Here is a 26435-nt window from a genome sequence, read left to right as displayed (position 1 = left end):
TCCGAGGGAGAGAAGAATGCTGGACTTGATCCCCTCCCCCCTCACCATTCCCTTCTCCTTCTGTGTCGTGTCTTTTTAGATTGTAAGCCTGAGGGCAGGGAACCATCTATTATCCCCTCTGTTGTAAACTACCCGGATTCCCAGTGATTGGGCGGCATATAAATAAATCCTATTATTATTATTATTATTATTATTATTCAGTACACTCATACTGGTGGAAAGAGGAGGAGCAATGTCCACCATTTCTGCCCCTCCTTGCCCTTGCCCCCATCCTTGCCCCCTCCCTAGCTTGCTAAATGTTCTGGAGGATTGGGAGACTGTTCTGGAAGGTCCCACAACTTGACTTAGCAAACAGCACAGGGAGAGGAAAATTAGCAGGACTCTTTCTTTCTCGCTCAGGCAGTGGAACAGCTGTTCTTTATCAAAAGTCTTCTATTACCTTTCTGTCACTGGGAAGTGTATTAGTGGATCCAACCCAATGACAGTTTCTTCTCTCACTAAAAATAACAAGTGTCTGATCAATGCCGTTTGGCAAGAAGGATTGTTCTAGAAACATCTAGTATGAGAACAGCCACAATCATAGAGTTACCTTGCTTCGTGTGACACAAAAATGGTTAACTGGGGCCATGTTTGAAACTATGTGTGAGTTTGCATGAGTACAAAACAGAGAGAGTACCATTTTCCATTAGTTGAAAAATGTATCCTACATTTAACAGAGGTCTCAAAATATGCAGTATAAGAGGAGAACCCTCAAGTGCAATATCTGGAATATTTGTAATTTTTTAAAAAAAGATTTCTATGTTACCTGGCAATAAAACATTTCCAAGATGATTTCTAATATTAAAGTGCACTCTGTTGGAATGTGGTAGATTCTCCTTCTTTGAGTTTTGTTTTGTATTTTTTACAAAAAGAGGCTGGATGGCTATCAGGCGGGAGTGTTTTGATTGGGTCTTCCTGCATGGCAGGGGGTTGGACATGACGGCCCTTGAGGTCTCTTCCATTTATTATTCTAATAAATACAGTGTTACCCCGGGTTACGAAAATAATTCGTTCCGCCGCCGCTTTCGTAACCCGAAAGGCTTTCGCAAGCCGAAACCCCATAGGCACTAATGGGGAAAAGCCGCGATTTGGTGCGAAAAAGCGCCGAAAAGCACCAAAATTTCTTTCGTAACCCGAAATAACCTTCGTAACCCGGAACAGTTTTTTTCAATTGGATTTTTTCGTAACCCGGAAATTTCGTAAGGCAGCGCATTCGTATCCCGGGGTAACACTGTAATGTCAAAATGCATTCCTTATGGTCAGAGCTATCAGGTACCTAATACACAAATTACAAAACTATATATTTTGCCTAAAAAGAAGGAGATTTATTTCTAGGACTATGGGGAGCATATTCAATAAACAAAAAACATATACCAAAGTGCATAACCTCTGGAGATTCAAGTTTATTCAGAAGCATCTTTATAAGCAATTCTTCAGGAACACTTTGACCCTCAAAAAGCAATTCCTTACTCTAAAGGAAAAAAAACAACAACATTGTATTATCATACTGTGTTTATGTAAGAAGATATACACAGTTAATATAAAAAGCTATCAGGTAAGATTATCTATCCATCTAGCCCAATATTGTATGTTGCAACTGATGGTGGCTCTCTAAAAGGTCTCTAACAAAGCTCTTTCAACTATGTTTATTATTTATTAAAATAAGATTTCCTGCATGGCAGGGGGTTGGACTGGATGGCCCTTGTAGTCTCTTCCAATTCTATGATTCTATGTATATGCCTCTCTGTCTCTGGTGAACTCACCTGCTAGAGGATTCTTTTCATTGGAGATGATAGAACTTTAAGCTGCAAGCAAAGCTATAATCTTTTTGCCTACATTGCCATTCCAGTTCTCTATTGTCTTACAGTTGAATCACACATTAATCCACTGCTTTGAGCACTATGCAATGAACCAGGCTTTCTATGGCATTACTTTGAGAGAGCCATAGGTTTAAAGAAGAATAAATCAGAAAGCAAAAGAAGCCCCCCCCCTAAAAAACAAAACAGTAAAGCCTTTACCTTGACTCCATATTCTGTTTCTGCTGTCATGTTCTCCTCTATAAGCTCTGAAGCTTTTAAAAAGGACACACCATAAAGAAGTTTGCAACTGTCTCAGCAATGATTTATGCATGATATATGAAACAAATTTATATAATGGATCTTAAACTATTTTAAAGGGTGATTAATCAGCAATAAATGTAACACAGAATTACTGTGATGTTAATTAAAGAGATTCCATATATACACCCCTGTTACATAATCACCCTGCAGTGTAATATAGAAATGTGCTTGTACATATCCTCACAATATGGAGGCCACATGATCACAACATATTAAACATCATTAAGAAACCATGGAAAACATGAAGTATTCTTGCAATTTAAGCTGTCCTTGCAACATAACACTTGACTATATTTGAAATCCCTTTAATAATTCTGATAATAATTCTGATAATAATTATCACAAGACAATTTATTCTTTAATATTTCAAAGTGTTCAAAGCAAGCATGACCATTACATATACACAATTTATGGGCTGTGTGATGTTGCATGTCACAAACTATGGAGACCAACTTTAAAGTCTTAGTCCACAGAAGCATATAAGATGAGCTGCAAGAGGGTATGTGCTAGAAATGTCCTGCATTTTAATTAATTTGTTTTAATTACGTTTAACACTGTGCTCATCAGCCTGTTCTATGATTTCAACTGTACTTATTTCATTTATTAATCACATTAAGTCCAATTTTTGTGGAGAAAACAGGATAGAAACCTAATACATATGCACACAAATACATATGTACTTCTTTCCCTCAATAATAAAGTGAATAAGACAAGCAGAAGGCAGGAAGCATTTATTTATTAGGGTAAAATTATACCTTGCTTTAGTTAATTGTTCTTGCTGTTAACTGTTGTCAAGTCAACTTCAACTTATGGCAAACCTATGAATGGCAGGCCTTCAGTTCACCCTGTCATCAACAGCTCAAGTCTTGTAGCCTTAAGTCCTTGACTTCCCTGATCGGGTCTATCCATCTGGAATGTGGTCTTCCTCTTGCCTCGCTGCCTTCTACCTTACCAAGCATTACCATCCTTTGTTTCTGCCTTCTTCTTTAAAAAAAGAATTTAAAACAGTTCCTGCCAACCTTTTTCTTTTTTGTTTCACAACTAGTCAGAATTCATCTATGTCAGCTATGCTGCCAGTCTTGGTGGAAGGAATGGAAATTATGTTGCTATTTCCTAGCAGACAAAGGATAAAACTTCACCCACTTTGAAACCCTGAAATGACTGATATGTACATAGTACAATTTCTAGGCAACTATGATGTACTTCCCTTCTCCTGAAACCAATGAAACAACTGCTTATTTCCTTAGCAGCCAGTGAATTTGCTCAGAGCAGGCATGGTGAACATCTCACCGTCCAGATAACATTGAATTGCCACTCGCACAATCCATCTCTACTGGCTACAGTGACTAGGGCTGATAGGGGACACAGCAGCACCTGGATGGCCACGTTTTCCCCATCTCTGACTTAAGATCCTGGAATTTCGCTCCACTAAGAACTTCAGCTAGCCACTTTTCTCTGTTTTAACAACAGAATAAAAGTTGTGTTGGATAAGACAAAAAGTTCATAGGATAACAGTCATCTCTGCTGTTGTCCTCCACCAACTAGTGAACATAGGCATATTGTCTCTGAACTGGATATCATACAGATTCAAGACTAATAGCTATTGCATGCCTTAACTTCTATTAATTTATTTAACCTTGTTTAAAACCCATTTGATAGCCACCACTATATCTTAAGGTCAGTAATTTCATAGTTTAACTGTGTGGAGGTCTGTCATTCATAGGTTTGCCAGAAGTTGAAGTTGACTTGACAACAGTTAACAATGAGAACAAATAACCACACATTTGGCTAAGCAACAAAACATTTTGTCCCAGATATCATCATCATCATCATCATCATCATCATCATCATCATCCTCTTTTAAAAATGTGGAATGCACTTATTTAAATACAGGTATGCATTAAAATATATATCTTAAAACACACACTGCAGCTTTATGAGAAAGCAAATACAACTGAAACGTTCTAACAGGGCTGTGAAAACCCCACTATTAAAGAGAGAAAACAGTGTGGGAGGAAAAGGATAAACACTCCTTCCATTCCCCAGTGCTACCTCTCCCTTCATAGCAGCCATGTGGAACTGCAAATTAGGGCTGGTTTTTTTTAACTAGGTTATGTCATTTTGACCATGATTTTGACAAACAATCAGAACAGCAGTTTTAGCCACCAGAGGGCTCCCATGTTTTTCTAGTTGATGAAACCCCAAAATGTGTAAAGAAAACAATTGATAGAGCAAAGTTAACATAAGACCCTTCTTTAAGACTGAATGGAAAATCAGATTGAAGTTTAAAAATCTTAAGTCTAATTGTGTAATGTGATTCTTCAGTAGAATTTCAGATAAACTATTCTTTGTCTAATAAACTGGGTAAGTGGTCAGTCCTCTCTTTACAGACTTAGCATTTTACTCAGAGTCCTGCCAGATCAGCCCTGAGTTGAGCAAGAATCCAATCACTGCCTTGCTGTGATGTACTCTCAATTCAGTCTTACACATTTAAGTCAAACAACTGCTCTCAAAAGCAAGATCACCAGGAGATGAACACCTTTTTCTCTTTGGGGCATACTGGTCCCTGGGAAGATCTTAATTGAAAATAACAATAAGTGGTTAAAGTGATGAGGTTGCCCAATTACACACCAGAGAGAAAGTATGCTTCCCTTAAATCACTTCACAAAGGCTAAAGATGCTAGAATAGGACTCCATCCGCCCCATGCTTCCTGGATTAATAAATGGATGGTAGGGGGAAGAGAAATGGGGTGAGAAAAATTGGAGCAGTAATGTATTATTTTGTCAAAAAGCTGTTAGATGCACAATCAGTTATCCAAAGTACATTCTGCACCCAAGGATAAAAGAATGCTGATCCCTATATAAGCTTCCTAAAGGAAATAAAGAAGTAGCATTCCAACAAAATCTTTAGTAGCCAACTTGGGGGTGTGGTGTTTAGATACACCATGCCCCCAAGTCGCCCGGAAGCTGCGCCAGCGATTACATGCCAGCTCATTTCCCAGTGTCTTGGGGGCATGGCGTTCAGATGCCACTTGCCCCAGAGCCAGCAAAAAGCCACCAGGTGAAGGGGCAGTTTTTCCCCGCCTCAAATAGAAATGGACTTTTCCACTCCTATTTGGGGTGGAAATTGGTTAGATTGGGGCCTCCGGGTTGGGGGCAGGGCAGCCTCACCGGCAGCCGTGCGGAGCCCCAATCGCGGAAAAGAGGTGCCCTTGGGGCTTCATGCCCCTGGACACCCCAGGAGCCAGAGCCATACATAGGAGAAAGAGACCGCCCAGCCCCTTTCTCCAGCATTGTTCTTGCAGCCGTTTGGTTGCTGCGGGAACAATGCAGCTCCCAAAAGCTCTGTTTCAGAGCTCCTTCCCACACCGCACCCAGGCCGCCATAAGCGGACTGGGGTGATGTGGAGATATCATGCATGCGCCACTCCGTGTGACACATGCGTGACGTAATCATGGCGACCCCCCATATAGATGGGAAGCCACCATGATGACGCTGCCACCAAGTACTAGGGTTGTGGCATGTGGCCAGGCCAGCGCAAAGTGGATCAAGCCAATATTTCTATTCTAATAAATACAATGAAGAAAACAACTATTATTATTAATATCTATGAACTTTGTCCAGAAATACTCTCTCTCTCCCCCCCTCCCCCCTATGTATCCCACAAAGCAGAATTTTCACTATAATATTCTTTATTAGTCTTTCTGCATAAAATTAGAAGCCCAGTACTGTTATTACATGAGTCTGGTGGCCAATTTATGTTAACTTGTAAGAAGTTAATTAATGTAAGATGTTAAATTTGTTGAATATGGCAATTTTAAAAAATATTTGGAGATGTAATACTCATACCAAAAATTGGATTAGATGGCCCTTGCAGTCCCTTCCAGTACTGATTCTATAATTCTGCATCAATTTTAGACACTGTACAGATAAACTTCTGCCCCTTCATGGCAAGTACAACTCCTCATTCTCAGGATGTCAGGCTATATTAATCCACGACATCTGAGATTTACCCATGCCCTTTTCCCTGGGTGGGTCTAGCATGCTTCCACAACTGCCTGCAGCACTGTTCTTCCAAATGCTGCTTGCACTGATTTATATTTATCTATTTTGTAGACCTTATGAATGTTGTTGGCTTTGCCCCACCTGCAGCATCACATATATATTGTAATGAAGAAGATGTCGCATATGCTTATATTTTAGCCATAGATCTTGTAGAATGTGGCCACACATTTTTTGGTCGCGTTTCCCCCCTAAATCGTAGCACTGTAGAATACATACTTTGATCCATCTTCCTATTGCTGTTCTGGATGCCCTATGTCCTGTTGTTCTAGGATAGAAGTACACAAACAATGCCTCTTTTTTCCTAATTGTTGGCATTCTATTTTTACAGATTTGAACTGCCCTCTTTACATCTAATGTGTGCTACATCCATTCCTGTGGATGACTGGCACCAGGAAAGAACACTGGTAAATAAATTTGGTCACTGTAGCCCTTTCTCATTATACATTTTGTATAACCTGTCTTCTTCAAACTTGCATAAGTTTGGAATGATATATAATGCTGATAGCTCTGACACCCTTCTTGCAGATGTGATAGCCACCAAGAAATAGACCTTAAATGTCAGATGTCTTAGGGGTCACTGACAGAATAACGTGGGTTGTGATTCGGCTCCTCTCTGTGTCTCTACCTGATTTCAAAAGATTCCTTGTTCTCACTGTAAAAGGGGATCTTTTTTATGCCAGTTTAATTGGTTTTTATTTTTTCATTTCCATTTAGTTTGCGCTACTTCAAGTCAGGGATAGGGGAAGCCGGTGATGGAGCACAAGCCAAGGGCAGAGAGCCAAGGCTGGCAGGAACAGCGAGGAGGCTGGCGGGGGAAGAGCCAAGGCCAGGGGGAAAGCCAAGTCCAGCAGGGACAGCTAGGGGAGAGAGCCAAGGCCGGCAGGCACGGAGGCAAGGTTGGGGGACCCAGGAGGAGGAGGAGGGGGGGACACATTTTTTAAAAAAAATTAAACTAATCAAAATATCGATAGATTGGTCAAGCAACTACTTGCCTTGGCTATCTATCTATCGATTTTTCAATTAGTTTTTTTTTTTTAAAGCAAAAACAAAACAAAAAGGCAGCATCCCTCTGCCATTTGTACCTCCTGGCAGAATGAATCAATTCTGATTTGGCGTTCCCACTTACTGGAAATGCACTATTATTATGATTATTTATTATAGTTTATATAGCGCCGTAAGTTTACACAGCATTTTCATAGTCATCAACCAAGATACAGTTAAACCTGCCTACGGCGTACAATCTAAAATCAAAAGCAGCAAAAATGATAAAATAACAACTTATAATAATACAACAGAATCGATTCTTCTAAAAAGAACCGCCAAAAGTGTGCTATCAGAAAACTCATTTTTTCCCCTTTTGCTCCGCTTTATCACAACAGAATTTGATCGAATAAGGATCGAAATCGATTCTCAATGAGAATGAAGGTCATATAACCCGATTTGTGATTTGCTTTAAATTGTAGGGGGAATGACCCCTTAGTGATGCTTCAGCTAATGATTCAAATGGTGTTTTTGTCAGCCTATTCAATACCAATGCAAATTTCAAGAGAGAAATCTATGCATAATTGGGAAAAAACCCAGATGCCGTGGATTGATATACCCTGCCATCCCGAGAATCAGGCAGCTCTTCAGACATTGTTGAATTGCTGATCCCAGAATTCCTCACCACTAGCTATGCCGGTAGTTTCACTCCAACAGCACCTGGTGGGCTGCATTGTGATGCCCATCCATGCCTTACAGTTTAGGGGTAAACAGATATCTTTTCTCTATCCATTAAGAGGGGAGTTCTTTCTGATATTGTGGAGCTAATCTGCATGACCATGGTTTCTTAAAAGCAATTTTCTCTCCCCTCATTCTCTTGCAGCTCCCTGCTTCCTATGTACTCCAAAGGGTTTTCCAGTCTTCTGGAACAGATTGAGAGTGTGCAGAGCACTACTAGGGTAGGGTGGGGAATACCTACTTGACAAAATCTGTTCTATCATCAGAAGGAGCAAATGTATCCAATTCCAGTTCATATATTGCACACAAAGATAGGCAAGGGCACTTCAACATCCCTGAAAATGTAAAACCATTACAAAAATCCCTTCATGATCTATTGTTTTTCACATTAGCCGACACTGGGGAGACCAAGGCGCAGTCTCACTTGGCCATGAGTGATCTTGGGCTATCCACTCTCTCTCACTTCCCTAAATGTTTCTTCATATTATCTATATAACACTTCATCCTCTTCTGAAAAAAGAGTGTATGGGGCAAAATAGACCGGCAGAAGGGGTTGCTAGAAGCCAGCCCTTCCGAAGCTGGATTGAGGCCGCAGCAACTGCACGCCGCAGCCCCAATCTGCCTTGAAGTCACCTGAAAAAGGAGTAGCAAATAGCCATTTCGTTTTCGGGTAGCAAAAAGCTGGCTTTTCTGCCTGTGCTGTGGCTGGAAGCCAGCTTCATGACACTCCTGTGGCGTGCAGTGTGTAAACACCGCACCACTGGAGCATCATGAAGCCACCCCTCTGTAAACAGCCAGGTGGCTTCTGGGTGGCTTGGGAGCAAGCGGCGTGTAAATGCTGTGTTCCCAAGCCACCCAGAAGGTGGCACAAAGGGCATTGCCCCAATAATTATGGAAAACATTGTAGGTAATTTTATTTACTGCATAGGGCTTTGGGATCTTAGAAATAATTCAAAAATGCAAGGAATGAAAAATATTAAATTAATACATTTTAATATTTACCATTTATGAGCGTGCACTTCCAAAACTGGGCCAATTTTTTAGCTAATGTTTTCTTTCCAACACCCTTAAATAAACAAACAAAATGATTATTTAATGTTAAAATACTCTTGTGTTATTTCAGAAGTAATAAAGTACAATGGAAAGACAACAGCTAATAAAATATTGATCTTTACTCTAACAGGTGATTAGAATTTCCATTTGCACTTTCATGTTACTAGCTGTCACGACATATACATATTAGCTCTTGTTTTTGCTCTTGTATGCACCTGCACTTTCTCTGAACTGTGCCCCTCATGTGGAAATATTTCACACTGCACTCCAGATGACTGGCAGCCCTGATTTTGGATCTGTTTTCACAAAGCTTCCTCTTGACTTAAATCCAATTAGAGTGAATATACTGAATCAATGGTAACTTGGCACATCAAAACATGTGTAAGTTCTAATGATTCAGTGGGTCTATTCTAATTAGAGAGCCAGTATGTAGTGGTTGTGTATTGGACTAAGACTCTGGAAGACCTAGATTCAAATCCCCACTCAGCCACAGATGACTTTAGTCATACTCTCTTAGCCTTACAGGAAGGCAATGGCAAATCCCCTCTGGACAAATCTTGATTTGAGAACCACATGGAAGGTTCACCTTAGGATCACAATAAGCTGGAAATGACCTGAAAATACCCAACAACACAAATTCTAAGTCACTATAAACTTCTTGTGAAATTCAGCAAAGAGAGTTTCAACAACAGTTTAGTCAAAGAGAACCCCAAACATCTGCAGCATATACAGCTTTTGGCTTGCTGAATCATAGCCAATACATTTAGAACTGTGACAAAGCCCCACAAGGTCCTTTCTACAATTCTCTCTAATGAACTCCATTCACTCAGTGGGAGAAAATGCTTAGGGTTTTAAAGTATCTAAGCTTCAACCAACCTAATCTTAAATTTAGGACAAAACTAAATCCCATATAAATAAGTGCAACTTGCTTTTTCGTGTAAAGTGCTTATATACAAATGTGCTTATTTGGAAGTCAGTTGTTTTAAAAGCAATAAGGCCTACTTTCAAGTAAGACTGTGATGTTTGTCTTACTCAGAATTAAATATCAATTTACATGGTACCTTCATCACTGGAACTCTGCACATGGGAAGAGCTTTCTGACATGATGGCTTCATATTGCCACCACAGCATGAGATGTAGCATATTGAGTCATTGTTTTGCCTGGCATGGAGCTTGCTACAGAAATCTTTCAGTGCAGCAGTGGCATGGATAAACCAGTCTCCACAGGCTATTTTTATCTTTTCCAACATTCACACACAATGAAGATCAGAAATCAGATTTGTTATGAAAAAGGATGAGATGGAATATCTGTAGCAACCTACAAAATCCATTAGCTGGAGTTTTTCTTGTGAAAAATGTGTACTTCTGAAAAACTTGAATGTTGTTAAAAATGTAAGTCAAATAATCAGAAACTATTAACTATGAGAAAAAGTTTGTGGTGCTAAGCTCATTAACAATGCAGTGTGTGGTTGCTCAGAGGCAAGACCCCATTATGTTCAGTGGGGCTTAATTCCCCTCTTGTATGTGTGCCTATGATGAACTATTTGCACACTTGCCTAGGAGTAAACCTCACTGAGCATAACAGAACTTACTTCCAAGTAAACACAAACTGGATTGGGAATCAAATCGGATTCTTCTCTGCAGGGCTAGCATAGTCAGATTGAGCATTCTTACTGGTTTTCCAAGGATGACGAAACATGTAGGCTTAGACAGAAGAAAGTTTCGGTCTGCTTCATCTTCGTCATATATATCTACAAAAGGGTAGGGCTTTTCCTCCTGTTGAGATGCCATAATTAAACCTGTATTAGGAAGAAAAAAGTGTGACTTGGTCAGATCACCAGGACTTCGGCAGATCAGAGGTATAGTTTACTGACAAGCTCCCTTAAACCTACAAACTAACTATATTGCTAAATCACAGTGACACTTAAGTAAATCCTGGCAGCCATGTTTATCAGCCTAGAGGCTGTATTTAACTACAGCAAAAAAGGTGGAGAACCATGTTTTGAACTTCGACTCTCAGAGGACCCAGTCAATTTGGTCAGTGGTGGAAAATCTATGGGAGCTGCAATCCAAAACCTGGGGAAAGCAAAGGTTCCCCATCCTCCCCTCCAGACCACACTGAGTCTTGCAAATGGTACATTTACAGTGCTATATAAATAAAGCTTAATAATGATTAATAATAATAATAATACAAGGAATCAGGAGCCAATAAATCCACATTCCAGCAGTAGTAACTATGGCTGAATCCACACTGCAGAAATAATTGAGGTTGACCCCATGTTAACTGCCCTGGCTCAGTGCTATGGAACTCTGGGATTTGTAGTTTTACGATTCTATGTATGATTTATAGAGCAAGCTCTAGTGCCACCACAAACTACAGATCCCAGGATTCCACAGCAAAAAGCCATGGCAGTTAAACAGGTGCCAACCTGAATTATCTCTGCAGTGTGGATGCAACCTAAAAGCTGCAACATGCACTGCAGAAATAATGCAGTTTGAGCCCCCCCCCCATTTTAACTGCTCTGCTTGAGTGCTATGGGACCCTGGGATTTGTAGTTTGTGGTGGCACCGAAGCTCTCTCTGACAGAGAAGGCCAAACAACAAAATCCAGGATTCCATAGCACTGAGCCAGGGCAGTGAAAGTTTAATTCTCCAGCGCGGATGCGGCCTAAGAGGGAGAGGAAAAGGAGGCAGCTGGGCCAGAGAAAGTGGCAAGGGAGGCGCCCAGGGAGCACTCACTGCGCGGTGGGTCCCTCAGCCTCCCTTGGAAACAATCTGGGTTCAAAGGCGGCTGTACTGAAATCACTGGGCCGCAGTGATTTGTGTCTCCTCGTAACCTAGGAGACCGAGCCCCGCCCCCGCCTCTATTGGGACCACCCCCTTTCCCTTCAGCCAATCGGCGCGCTCGCACGCGGCCTGGCTTGTTTTGAAAAAGCGGCTCGTGTCCGTTGAGGCCGTTAAACAGCCAAAACCACGCGGGGGGGGGGGGAGAAAGGGGCGGGGCTGAGCTCTTGGCTTTGGAGATTCCCCCTGACTGAAGTGTTTTATTAAAGCGCGTCTGCTACTAAACGCTTTTAGAAAGAGCTAGTGATTCCAAGTGATCAGACTGCCAGAAACAATAACTGCCCTGGCTCAGTGAAGCAGGGGAACTGTAGTTTATTGTGACACCACCACTAGAGCTCTCTCTGGCAGAGAAGGCTAGATGTCTCAGAAAAACTACAGTTCCCAGAATCCCCTAGCACTGAGCCCAGGACAGTTAAAGTGGTCTCAAACTGGATTATTATTTTTGGCAAGCTGTTGTTCAGGCCCTATAGGGTCCAAAACACACTGCAGAAATAGTCCTGTTTGAGAACGCTTTAAACTGCCTTGACTCAATACATTACTAGGGAATTTATGTTGTCTCCAGAGCTCTCTCTGACAGAGAAGGCGAAATGCCTCACAAAACTATACTTCCCAGAATCCCCTAGCACTGAGCCAAGGCAGTTAAAGCGGTCTCGAACTGGATTATTTCTGCAATGTGCGACTCTGGAGGCCAGGGATCCATTTCCACTGGGTGACCCTGGGCAAGTCACACTCTCTCAGCCAGCCTCAGAGGATGGCAAATTATGGCAAACTCTCTGAAATAAATCGTGCCAAGAAAACCTTAAGGTCGCCATAAAGTTGTGAAGGACTTGGAGGCACACATACTGTCAAAATAATGCAGTTTAACTACGCTTTAACTGCCATGGCTCCATCCTACAGAATCCTGGGATTTGTAGTTTTGTGAGGCACCAGCACTCTTGGAAAACTACAACTCCCAGGATTCCATAGCATAGACTTTACATTTCTAGGGGAGTTTTTAGCTTTTCTCGAATGCCCTCCATTTTATGGTGCCTCATCGTCCTCCTTGGGCCAGCCTGAGTTCACAAACACCCTAAATACTGTTTAGCCTGAAGCCTGCAACCGCTCTAGGCCCCACAACAAACTCCAACTCCCAGAATTCCATAGCCTTGATCCAGACAGAGAGTTAAAGCGCTGCCAAACCGGGTTATTTTTCCAGTGTGGATGCAGCCTTTCAACGCTGTTTTCTCTTTTGGCTGCAGGCTTCATAATAAGCGACAAGACCTGCCCCCTCTGAGAAGGAGGCGAGGCTAGCCCTGTTCTATGCCTTGCTGGTGTGGTATGTATCGCGTCATTCCCTCACCTAAAATGGCCGCCGTGGCGTCAAGGGGAGCCACGCCGCGGCCCTGCTTGTTGACGTCACTCTCCTGCGACTGCGCAGAATCTTGCGGAAGGGCCGTGTGTTGGCTCTGCTGCGGGAGCTGCTCCCTGCCCAGGGGTGGCCATGCCCGCGGCGGCCCCCATCATCAGCTCTGTGCAGAAGCTGGTGCTGTATGAGACCAGAGCTGTAAGTAGCGCCCACGCTTTGGGCCAGCGGTCCCCAAACTGTGCCCTTTAAGAGAGTTTGGACGTCAACTCCCAGAATCCCAGACTCTTGGCTGAGGCTCCTGGGAGCTGAAGTATAAAATCTCTTAAAGGAAGGACACAGTTTGGAGGGTGTGTTGCTGTTGTGTGCCTTCAGGTCATTTCGACATATGGCGAGCCTGTCATGGGGTTTTCTTGGCAAGGGTTGTCCAGAGGAGGTTTGCCATTTGTTTCCATAAAGGTCAAGTGGACAGAATATATTGTCAAGAACAACAACAACAGAAACTTCCTGGCCTTTGCATCGCACCTTTTGGTTAGTGCAAAGTATTAAAAGACATAAATAGTGTCCAGTTCAGCAAGTGTTGCAGAATGTCATGCCGCAAGCCCACTTCAAAGAGGATCCTCCGAGGCTGAGAGAGTGTGACTTGCTCAAGGTCACCCAGTGGGTTTCCATGGCTGGGATGGTCTCCAGAGTCATAGTCCAGCGCTCAAACCATGCTGGCTCTCTATCTTTTACTTATGGCGACCCTAAGATAGTGGGGAATTGCACTATCTTGGGGCTTTCTTGGCAATATTTGTTCAGAGGAGGTTTGCTGTTGCTGTCCCCTGAGGCTGAGAGAGTGTGACTTCCCCAAGTCTCCCAGTGGGTTTCATGGCCAAACTGAGAATCAAACCCTGGTGTTTAGAGTCATAGTCCAACACTCTAACCACTATGCCATGATGGCCAGTGACTGAGAAGCAGTATTTAGGAAAGGCACCCACTAGTGCCCACTGAATATCTCATCAGCCCTCTGAACACACTGTATGTGTCTGCAGAGAGCCCCCCGATATTCAGTGAGGCTTACTTCTATGCTGTGTCCACACTGCAGAAACAATCCAGTTTGACACTGCTTTAATTGCCATGGCTCCATGCTGTGGAATGCTGGGATTTTTGGGATTGTGAGCGATTTAGTCTTCTCTGTTTAAGAGCGCTGGTGCTACAACAAACTACAAATCCCAGGATTCCATAGCATGGAGCCATGGCAGGTGAAGGGGTGTCAAACTGAATTAATTCTGTGGTGTGGCAGCAGTTGCTGAGGCTTATTTAGGGTGATGTCCTGCAGAATCGAGTGTGATTTGTAAAAGTGGGACTTTTATGTCACATCCTTCAGTTTTACTGTCACATTCGAAGGTTTTGGAGGGTGTTCACAAATTTGGGCCACTGTGGCTTATAACTTTATTTATCATAGGTTATGGCAAGGGCTGAGGACCATGTGACTCTAGATGCTGTTGACTGTAGCTCTCATCAGCCCTTGCTTCCCTAGGCCAGGGCAAGGTATAATGGGGGATTGCAGTCCAAGAATATCTGGAGGGTCACATTCCCCAGCCATGATTTTAGCCTAATGGCTGTCACAACCCATGTTTGGGAAAGACTGAGCTAAGCGTTACTTATTTTTATTAATTTATATCATTACTTTCTTGTGGCACAGGACCTAGCAAAATGAAATAGAGGACAGCCAAAACCTATTAATGCAAAGGTTAAAACACCCAAATACACAATTTCATCAAAAGCAATAAAATTAAAACAGTTTAAAACAAAATTTAAAAATAGCGAAAGGCATACTTCATTAAAAGATGCTTCTGCCACAGTAGATCAAGAGCCAAAGATCTGCCTAAATAAAAAGGTCTTTGCTGGATTGAACTTCCCATAGTCCAAAACACACTGCAGAAATAATCCAGTCTGAGACTGCTTTAACTGCCCTGGCTCAGTGCTAGGGGATTCTGGGAACTGTGACACCAGGGTTCTCTGACAGAAGGCTAAATGTCTCACAAAGCAACAGTTCCCAGAATTCCCTATCATTGAGCCAGGGCAGTTAAAGCAGTGTCAAACTGGAATATATTTTGCAGGGTGTTTTAGACCCATGAGAGGGAACTCCATAGGCTGGTAGCAGCTACTGAAAATACTCACTCTCACTTGTCCTCACCAAAGGTTTCTGCTTTAAGGTACTTAGAATCATAGACTTGTTTCATCATGTTTTCTTTCCTCAGGTGGTCAGACATACTGAACCACAAAGTTGGCACTGAGCAATAGTATCACAACCAACATGTTAAGGGGGGATGTGTGGCTTGTATTTGCTAGCAATAAAATATGGTATTTTGTACTCTGGGAAGCTGTCCACGATAGTTCAATGGAGGCTTCAGATTAAAAAGCAGTGTACCTCCTCTGAACAAATCGTGCCAAGAAACCCCTGTATTAAATTTGCCTTTGAGTCATCATACGTCAGAAATGACTTGAAGACACACAACAACAATACATCTGAATACCAGTCATTTAAGATTAAAATGAATGGTGGTGATTTCATGTGTTATGTGCAGACTGCTTAGAAGCATCAATTTTGGCACTGTTAGAAACAGGTTGCTTGACTTGAATGGACCCTTGATCTGATCTAGCCAGACTCATATGCCCCTGTGTATTCTTCCTCTCCTAAAGAAGGATGACAAAAATCCATGGAACAACTGAGGGCGTGTTTCTATCAGATGACTTTCTCAAGGACAATTGTCCTGTTTGTTACACAGCTATTGACAAGTGTTCCACTTCTGTTGGCAGGAGAGTGAGTCCCACATAAAATACACTAGATGGGCACGCTACTTTCTAGGATGCAGAATTGCTCCAGTGTTTGAGAATCTAATCGTGAATATGTCTGCAAACCTTTCAAGCCACTTTGCAGGCTGGGGTGCTTACTCACAAGAAATCGTAGAATAACATTTGGTATAAATACCGTGCTTGTGAGGAGCAGCAGAAGAATGATCTGAGAACAGGAGAAATACCCTGTCCCTTTTGCTGAAGAATATTGTTGTGAGATAAACAAATACATATTTATTGTGGAAAAGCAAGATTGGGTGGTAAGGATAATACTTTAGATATTTTGAATTATTTAATGCTTAATCAATGTGGTGTTTGAAGAATGATCCTTCTGGTTTCTAACGAAAGATTTAGGTAAAGTAAAATAGACACCACTCTCCATACCTTTCTGTTTTCTTTGGGTACTGACTTTGAAGTACATTCGGCCCTCGATATCTGTGGGGAATCTGTTCTGGACACACACACACACACACACACACACTGTGGATACCAAAATAAGTGGATGTTTATGTTCTGTTGTCTCCAGTGGCAGTGCGTGCCCATGGCTGCACTGCCATTAGGGACAGTGGGATTCATTGTCTCTAATGGCAGTGCGGCTGTGTGCATGGACCGCCACTGGGGACAGTGGGGGCTGTCTCAAATGGTGGTGCAGCAGCCATGTGCATGCTCTATTGTGGACAATGTGGGCTTGCAGTCCATGAATGCTTGAATCCATGGATGGCAAGTCCGTGGATACCAAGGGCCAACTGTACACATTTTCTAGGCTTGTGCAACTAAATTTTCAGTCTTGTCTATTTGCTGGATTAAATATGCATACTGTTACGTAACTTTAACTGACTATAAATTAGAAAATTCTGTGTTCTGTAGCTGTAGACCCCAAATGTAAGGATCTGTAGATTCTAATAAGATACTAAACAAATTCAGTGTAGTTTTGTCTAAGTACAGGTGTTATAGTAGTTTTATTGAATGTCAGAAGTCAATTCAAAACTCATTTTTCTTCAGATGAATGGAAATTAGTCGGCCCCAAATCTTGTTGCTTTTGTACTACAGTGGATATGAATCATACATTCTGCTTCAGTGAAAACCATCTAAGGACAGTGTGGGTAAAATAGCATTTGGGTGCATTTTACTTCTCCAATCAGTAGACTTTTCTCATCTCTTTCTACAGGACTTACTCCATTTTAGAAAATCTCCCTGTTGCTTAGCAAAGGCCAACTTTAAAAAGTTGACCTATGCACTTCTTCTGCTTTCCCTCTTACACTTTATTGAAAAACCAGGATGACTTTGGGTCAAACATCTGTTTGTACATGTTTTTACCCACAGATGTCTGTTGGGCATGGACAGGGGTAGCGTGTCCCTGTTAGTGCTCTTGGACATCTCAGCGGCTTTCGATACCATTGACCATGGTATCCTTCTGGATTGCCTGAGGGAGTTGGGAATTGGGGGCACTGTGCTCCAGTGGTTCCGATCCTACCTCTCCAGGAGGTTCCAGATGGTGCAGCTGGGGGGACGTGTGCTCCGATAAGAGGGCACTTACATCTGGTGTCCCTCAAGGAGCCATTCTGTCCCCCATGCTTTTTAACATTTACATGAAACCGCTGGGAGAGATCATCCGGAGGCATGGGGCGCGGTATTATCAGTATGCTGATGACACCCAAATATACTTCTCTGTGCCCCCGACTGATGCAGTGACCAGGGATGGCATCTCTCCTCTGGATGCCTGTCTGGAGTCAGTAATGGGCTGGATGAGGGAAAACAGACTCAGTTTGAATCCAGAGAAAACGGAAGTGCTCGTGATAGGTTCCCTGGACCCGGGGATGGCTATTTCTCCACCGGTCCTGAGCGGGATCACGCTTCCTGTGAAGGACTCAGTTCGCAGTCTGGGTGTGCTCCTTGACTTGTCGCTCCACCTTACATCTCAGGTGGATGCGATGGTCAGGAGCACCTGTTATCAGCTTCAGCCGATACGCCAGCTGCGACCCTACCTGGGCCGGAGGGACCTTGAAACTGTAGTACATGCTCTGGTAACCTCTCGATTGGACTTCTGTAATGCGCTCTACATGGGGCAACCCTTGTACCATACTCGGAAGCTTCAATTGGTACAGAATATGGCAGCAAGACTGGTCACTGGATCTTCCAGGACCAGTCATATAACACCGGTTCTTAAAGACCTTCATTGGCTGCCTATTCGCTTCCGAGCGCAATACAAGGTGTTGGTTGTTACCTATAAAGCCCTAAATGGCTTGGGCCCAGGGTACTTGGAGGACCGCCTCTCTCCATACAATCCGCCCCGCACACTCAGGTCGGCCGGGAAGCAGTTGTTAAGAGTTCCGGAAGCGAGATATTCCAGCACTAATCAGAGGGCCTTCTCCATCTTGGCCCCTAAGCTCTGGAACTCGCTCCCCGGCGAGCTCCACTCGGCCACCTCTCTGGACCAATTTAAAAAGGGGCTTAAAACACACCTGTTCCAGCAGGCATACCCCTAATACCCCAAAGTACTCCCACCCTCCCCTCTCTGTTGCACTATTGTGCTAGCTGGAGATGTTAGTGTATTGTAGCAGTTGCTGATGTTTTTATTGACAAATGTTTTATTGTATGTTTTTATGGATTGTATATTGTTAAATTGTATATGCTGTTACCCGCCTTGATCGTTGGAAAGGCGGGCTACAAATAAAATTTTATTATTATTATTTATTATTATTGACAGTGATCAGTTATTTTGGCTTTCTTTTCATTTTGTAATCTGAAGCTTTGTAAAGTAGCATAGATTGAATCTAGGATATATTAAGTTTATTTAGTGATAGGTTATGTTGGAGATAAAATATACTGTAATTAAGGGGCAAACATCTGCTTATCTGGGATGACTGCGAGCCCAGCTATGGGTAATAGTATACGTAAAAGTTAGAAACCGTCACCTGAAAACTTCTGATTATTCTCACCAGACATATTAAGGATGGTAATTGTGTGGCTCTCCAGTTGTGTTCAGCTTCAACTCTCATTGTTCTCATCAGTGGCTATATTGGCAATGAATGCTGGGAATTGCAGTTCAGTGATATCTGGGAGGTTGCACAGCTAGATAATGTATATGTGTTCATGTGTCTGTATCATAATGAAGATTTGTAGAAATACACAAATCTACCCCCTCCCCCCAAAAAAACAGCACAACAAGGAAGACTGATTGTACTAAATACTTGTGGATATTTTCCTTTGTAGGTTGAGGCAGGCAGGCAGAGTTGAATATTGAAATTTTATGTTCAAATATAGTCACATTATTGTACAAGGAGGGAACAGGTTCCTTCAGCTCATTTTTACTCCTGTCTAAATGTCTGGTAAGATACATCACTGTGCAGCCTTGTCTTTTGTCTTCCAAAAGTACCCCCCCCCCGACTTTTCTACATTTTGTTGTCTTACAAATTGGAATTGAAATAGTTTTACCTGGAATTGTTACTCCTTGGTGTATGCAAGGTAATCATCACTGTGAAGGTGCAAAATATTTGTGGAATAACTGCATAGTTTTCTGTGGGTTTTTTGGGCTATGTGGCCATGTTCTAGAAGAGTTTCTTCCTGACATTTTGCCAGCATCTGTGGCTGGCATCTTCAGAGGATGCTGGCATAGAAGAGAGTGGGGTATATATACTGTTTGTTGAGAGGAAGTGATTTGCATATTAATCTGTGTATTGTTCTGTTGTTGATTTATAATGAAGAAACTTCGTAAATCCAATAACATAGCATATGATCTCTTTGGTTATATTTATAGTATTTGACTATGGGAAAGGTTTTCTCCGCAGTCCTGTATTTTCATAGTCAGCCCACCTTTTACTCAGTGCATTTGACAGATTATCAATAACTGAACAAGTTGAATTAAAATGCTTTTATTTTAAATTTAAATTTTAGCAGGATATTTTAAAATAAGAGGTAGTTGATATGTTTTGAACAAAACTATCTGTAAAAATGATTATATATAAGAAATGAACTGTGAGCTAGCTTTTTAAAGTGCTTCTCTGAATAGACTCTGTTGTTGAGGGTTGTTTTAAAAACTTGGTTTGAGGGTTGCCTGCATAGAGGTCAGACACAAATTGTCTGCAATCCTCCGCAGGTTTAAGCCTGTGTTTGTAGAGCTTGCTTTCCTCATCTTTTTTTTCTGCAGTCCAAAACATAATGCAGAAATAATCCAGTTTGAGATTGCTTTAACTGCCCAGGCTCAGTTGTAGGGAATCCTGGGAATTGTAGTTTATTATGACACCAGAACTCTGACAGAGAAGGCTAAATATCTCACAAAACAAGAAATCCCAGCATTCCACAGCATGGAGCCATGGCCATGAAAGTGGCCTCAAACTGGATTACTACTGCAGTGTGCTTTGGACCATTGTTCCTCTTTCCTTGGCTTTTAAAAAGTACTCTTAAATGTTTCTTTTTGACAGTTTTTTATGGAGCCCATTAATGTTTGTTCCAGTCTTTTAAAAATTATACTTTCTCTACTTATCTTTCTGAAAACATCATGTAATATACCTTTATGTGGTTCTTGATGCATGTAATGTTATGCAGTGTGCTTAGCACTAAGTGCTGCATTTTACTGTATGTTGTAAAATAATATGAACACTTTGCAAACATAATTGTTAGAGAGAGCCAAAAAGGTGGCAAGGATGATCAGTTCCTTCTCACTTGCTGAAATCTATTTTAATATAGTAACAATTTAATTCTGTTTTAATGTATCACTTTTCTATGTTTTTAATTGTATTGTTCTTTTAATGTTGTGAGCTGCTCTGGGTCTCAGTTCTGAGAAAAGTGCGGGAAATGATGATGATGATGATGATGATGATGATGCCAGGCAGCTTGTAGGAAATGGTATCTGGGTTAGAAATTCAATTAATTTTTTCAAAGTGAACAACCACCCACCTGAAGCCCATGTGGCTTGCCACTCCTGTTTCTTTTATCTGAAAGAATGAGGGTTCTTTGCTATTTGTTAGCTAACCTGTATTGATCTGAGGTTACTTCTAGACACTTTCTGAGTACCTAGGCTTCCAGTTTGTGAACAATGGTATTGATTAGCATCAACATTCTCCTTAAATAATATTTAGTATTGGAATTTCAGATTATTTACTATGGGAGAATGTGCAGGCAATTTGGTATCCTTTAGGTTGTTTTATTGGTATAATCAATTAATAAAATACATTTCCATTCCCTCAGGGAGGAACATAGACTTTTCAGTCTAGGCACATTTTTATATATTGTCATTTCATGTAAGGAATCAAACCTCTTATTGTGGGCCCTTGGTATTCTCTGGGGTTTGGTTCCAGGACCCCCATGGATACCAAAATCCATGGATACTCAAGTCCTATTGATGCAGTTAAATGGTGTTTCTAATATAAAATGATGAACAGCTGAAAATGTTTCCCTTTTTTGGATCTTTTTTAAAAAATTAATCACTGGTTGGTTGAATTTGTGGAAGCTGACTCTGTGAATATAGAGGACTGGCTGTACATCTCACTGAAACACTACAGTATATTCATTTTGACAAACATCACAAAGAGGCAGCCATGTAGATTTAATGTTGGTAAGGAACTCTGTGTGTGTGTGTGTGTGTAAAATTATAGTATGAGGAATTCTCTGTATCATGTGTCATACTTCTAATAAAGCTGTATGGATAAATCTATACTTTTTCACAGGCAATTCACAATGCAGGAATCAGTTATCTCTTTTTCCTGGCAGGCATTATTCTACATTACAGTATCTATTAGTCTAACTATCATCAGCATTACCAAGAATGGTACTTATCAAAGTCAAAGACCTGCCCTGAACAGAGGGATCTTCTCTCTGTTTATAGAGCTCACACCAAGGTTGTTTACACTTTCTATCCAATGGCAATACTGCCAGGATCTCAGGAGATACAATATCATTACAAATCATATAAGATTTTAATTCATCTCTTGTCTTTAGCTAATTAGACAAGAGAAGTCTGCTTGTTTATGATAATCCACCATCTAACTGAAAATGAGATTTTATTAGTTGTTTGTACAAGGCCACTATTCATCCAGTCATGGAAAACTTTTAACTGGTCTGAGAGTCCGCCAGTCAGATATATATCTGACATCCTGTTAAATCAGATATATTGCTGACACCCTGTACTTGGGATCTCATAACTGTTGCACTTGGGATCACATAATTGCTGGGGATTCATGTTTAGATTTATTAATGACTGAACATGATCTGCAAAACTTTCCTTTGCAGCCTGGCAGTGCATTGACCAAAATTTTTTTGAGGTGCTGGAGATTGGAGTAATGGGAAATGACATCTGCATTGCTCTCCTGGTCACGATAGTAGGCTGAGCTGATTTGGTTGCCACGTTTGATGCTGGAAATACACATACAGTGGTCCCTCCACATTCACTGGGATTAAGGGTGAAGGACCCCCCATGAATCTGGAAAAACCGCAAATAAAAAAAACACCACTATTCTTTTTACCTAAGAGAACTCCTCTCTAGGAGTGTCCAGGTCCCCCAATACACCTCTATAGTCAACATCTGCCAGAAGGTGATCATAGAAACATGCTGGAGGACCTACAAATGCCCAGACATTTTCTCTAGGAACATCTAGGTGCTCCAGCACAATTCTCTGGTCACCTTCAAGCAGAATTGTGCTGGAGGAGTTAGAGATTCCTAGATGATCAAAGCTGCAAAAAGTCAACGCTACAAATGTGGAGTGCCGACTGTGTAGTGTACAGAGTATAACCTATAGAGTAGAAAATAGAGAGCATAAGATATAATGCAGAAAGCTATATGTATTTGTGTGTGTGTATGTGTGTACATGCAATTGGAAAGGCGGGATATAAATAAAAATTATTATTATTATTATTATTGGGAACAAAGAGGCTAATTCCAGGCAAAACACTTAGTCAAATATGAACAAAGAGATGACAGTGCCCGCATTTCAATAAATATTGAATTATCAGCAGATTTTACTCTTAATTAACTTCCTAGTAAGTGCATGGCTGATACATTTAGGCTGCTAAAGACTCCAGCTGAACCAGGAGTGATGTCCTATCTAAGATCTCTGTTTTGATTGGCTTTATTATTTTATTTGTGTTGATTGGATTGCCTCAATGAGACACCATCAGTGCTTGGATTAGATAGGACAGTTCATAGAGTAGGCAGAGAATAAAAGAAGTCAAGAAGATAATTGGCAGTACTGTATAGTCTCCAAGCCACGTTGTTCTTGATTACTGACAAACTGCCCAGACATGCTGATAGATTCTACTGGTAAGAGAAAGAGTCAGGCTATGCTAAAATAGATATAATTCCCATTATGGGTGTAATGGATGCCTCTTAAAGATATTTATAGCTGTGCAATGGATGTTGTTAGTTTTAACAATACCCAAGGATCAGTATGGAAAGGGATCTGTAGCATCTTTGTAACTAAGGGAAAGAAAGAAGCTGGTAGCATGGGCTTTGTAGACTTAAGCCTACTTCCTCAGATACATGTTTGGAGCAGAGAATCCAGAGACAAACCTGTATAAGACATTTGTGTATGACAATGTCAATTCAAATTCAGATCCTTGTGCATATGCAGATGATGTGGCAAGTTCAGTTTTTACGATGGTCCTGTTGCAGGAGGAAGACTGTTGCATTATGACAAGGAGAGGAGATAACCATATGAATGAGTACTGGAATGTAGTGTAGGATCCAAAACACACTGCAGAAATAATCCAATACGAGACCACTTTAACTGACCTGGCTCAGTGCTAGGGAATCCTGGGAATTGTAGTTTATTGTGGCACCAGAGTTCTCTGACAGAGAAGGCGAAATGTCTCCCAAAACTACAGTTCCCAGAATTTCCTAGCATTGACCCAGGGCAGTTAAAGCGGGTTCAAACTGGGTTATTTCTGCAGTATGTTTTCGACCTAGGAAAGAGACAGGGGGGCATGGTGAACTGGTCAAGGATGCTCTCATGAGGATGAGTGAGAGATAATGTTGAAATGTGTGTAGTGTGCCTTGAAACGATTATCTCTGTTCAGTCCATTCCTGATGGACTGTAGTCTGTGGATACATTCCAATTCTTCTATTTCTCTTTCCAATCTTCCTTTGTAGTTTTTTTTTGTTCAAGAACCCTGTTCAAGGAGCATTCCATCTCAGACCTTAGAACAGCAGTCTTTGAGTTTCAGGTTGCTCAGCCCAACTGTAAATGCACTTTTCCTTGTGTTATTCCAGAACCATTAATTCATATTTAGTATGAGATTTTACCTCTATCTGCTTTCATTGTATTTTATTTCATTTTTATACTGCCTTTCTCCCAGAAAGAGACCCAAGGAGACCTACAAGATAAAAACATTTTACAATGAGAATGTAAAAACAATTCCTTGTGATTGGGCAGGCTATAAATAAATATCATCATTAAAACAGTACAAAATTAACATCAAAACATACAAAAGTTAAAAACATAACTAAACACACACTCCCTGTAAAAGCCACCCTGTCATTATTTTAAAAAGTCTGTCTGAATAAAAAAAGTTTTGCTTGTTGGGAGGGAGAGGGTCAGCCTAGCCTCCCATGGAAGGCAGTTCAAGAGGATGGGAGCAGCCATTGAGAAGACACTCTCTCGTGTCCTCACCAAGAAAGCCTGTGATAATGGCGAGACCCAGAGAAAGCCTTCTCCTGAAGATCTTAGGGCTTTGGCAAGTTCATATGGGGAGATACGGTCTCTCAAATATTCTGGACCTAAGCTGTGTAGGTCTTTATAGGTCATGACCAGCACTTTGAATAGTGCTCAAAAATGAAACAATAGCCAGTGAAGCTGTTTCAACAAGTGAATTATATGCTCCTTATCACTGAGCCTGGTCAGCATTCTAGCTGTGACATTTTGAACCCTGTGAAGTTTCTGAACAGTTTCCAAAGGCAGCTCCACGTAGAGTGCGTTATAGTAGTCCAAATGGGATGTAATCAAGGGATGTGTCACCACAGTCAAATCTGATGTCTCAAGGAATGGGTGCTGTTGATTCATTACCACTGAGAGGTCCATCTGGACTAACTGGAACACACTGCCCCTGTTCAGCTCCCTGCATAGGTCATCCACCAAGGCAACTAAAGCTGTCTCTACCCCATAGCTAGGTTTGAAGCCAGATTGAAATGGATCTAGATAATCCATATCATCCAGAAAGCCCTGGAGTTGGGAGGCCACCACTCACTCCAGAACCTTGCCCAAAAATGGGATATTAGGGACTGGCTGCAGGGACGTAGCCAAGGGGGGGATCTGTGGGGTCTGCCCCTCCTTCCGTTAGATACAATGAATAGTGCGTGCTGCTGTGCCGCCGCATCCAAGCCCCATTATAATGGTGGCACTTAGTCTGGAAACCCCCCCCCCCCTTTCCCAAAATTCTGGCTACGTCCCTGGCTGATAGTTATTCAGAGTGGTGGGATCCTGGAAATAGGAAATACAATAAATTATACAAACCATGAGTATGTTTTTCTGTCCAAAGAGGTCTCTGCCTTTTCTATTAGAGGTACCATAAATACCTGTTAAATTAGGATATTAATTTTACAAGACAAAAGTGCCGAAGTGAAGCATAGATTTCTTTCCTTTATATTTATTTCAGCTGCTTTTCTTGCTTTAGGGATTATCTGATGGTAGATTTAATGTACACCATCGAATCTTTTAAGTCTCTTTTCACAAGTGCTTAGTTTCCTGTGAGAAACCTTTCCATTTCAATCAATTCAAGTTGTTGTTTTATGTAACCTTTGATCAAACGAACAAACAAAATCCCATTTTAGAACAAGGAGTCAATTTTAAATAATCACACTGTCAGGAAAAGTTCTATCTCAAGTATATTTCAGATGACACAGGGACAATTTGTAATTCTGAGACAAGTATAGTGCTGGTTAATCCAAAACAATTTATAAGCCAGCTCAAACCAGAACTTGGCAGTTACTTTTTGGACTACAGCTCCCCATGTACCTCAGTGCCTATATTGTTGGGTAATGTGGTAAAGTCACAAAAACATTTCTGAGCTCTGGTTCAGATGCACAACTTTGCTGACCAGTTCACAACAGTATTGTTGAGTACCTTTGTGTTTCCAGTGAAGATGTTTGCAAAGAGCTCCTCTTGACCATCCAGTCTAGACTATGTTCTTGGAGCGCTCAATGTGATCAACTGAGTAGATTGTTTGTAGGCAATTAGAAATAGTGAGGTTTTTCCTTTAAATTTAGTAGAATGGATAGGGCAATTGTATTTTTCTCTCTCTTCATAGCTAACAGAATTGATATGCTGCTTTTTATTGTGGCAGTAGTTGAGAGTAATCATAAATGAAAGTGCTTAGATGCATGCTTTAAGTAAATTGCTTCCTTAGAGCTACCATTTTCTTTTCCCATCATAACTGCCCAATATTTTTGTAGACAACAGTATAACTGTAAAATGGGGTAATAT

General features: G+C 41.4%; 2 protein-coding genes across 10 annotated transcripts in view; one reads left to right on the top strand and one right to left on the bottom strand.

The window, feature by feature from the left end:
- The window catches only part of AK9 (adenylate kinase 9), a 102696-nt gene extending 89399 nt beyond the window's left edge, over window positions 1–13297 (bottom strand). For 4 of the 8 annotated variants that reach the window (XM_042454208.1, XM_042454244.1, XM_042454267.1 and 1 more), the window contains exons 1-5: window positions 13020–13151; window positions 10671–10800; window positions 8946–9009; window positions 2058–2110; window positions 1414–1510 (exon numbers count right to left, since the gene is read on the bottom strand). In XM_042454208.1, the coding sequence (XP_042310142.1) occupies window positions 1414–1510; window positions 2058–2110; window positions 8946–9009; window positions 10671–10787 (331 nt within the window). In that variant the 5' untranslated portion in view covers window positions 10788–10800; window positions 13020–13151. Of the gene's footprint in view, window positions 1–1413; window positions 1511–2057; window positions 2111–6440; window positions 6490–8945; window positions 9010–10670; window positions 10801–11735; window positions 11868–13019; window positions 13152–13179 lie in introns of those variants that run through there. The other 4 variants (XM_042454234.1, XM_042454217.1, XM_042454226.1 and 1 more) reach the window with 4 other exon arrangements.
- Window positions 13255–26435, top strand: part of FIG4 (FIG4 phosphoinositide 5-phosphatase) — a 117487-nt gene continuing 104306 nt past the window's right edge. For both annotated transcript variants that reach the window (XM_042454290.1, XM_042454298.1), the window contains exon 1: window positions 13255–13383. In XM_042454290.1, coding sequence (XP_042310224.1) covers window positions 13321–13383 — 63 coding nt within the window. In that variant the 5' untranslated portion in view covers window positions 13255–13320. The remainder of the gene's footprint in view (window positions 13384–26435) is intronic.

Source organism: Sceloporus undulatus, chromosome 1 (genome assembly GCF_019175285.1).
Source record: "Sceloporus undulatus isolate JIND9_A2432 ecotype Alabama chromosome 1, SceUnd_v1.1, whole genome shotgun sequence".
Lineage (NCBI taxonomy): Eukaryota > Metazoa > Chordata > Lepidosauria > Squamata > Phrynosomatidae > Sceloporus > Sceloporus undulatus.
Note: the sequence above shows the minus strand (reverse complement) of the source record. Positions and strands in the feature narration are given on the sequence as shown.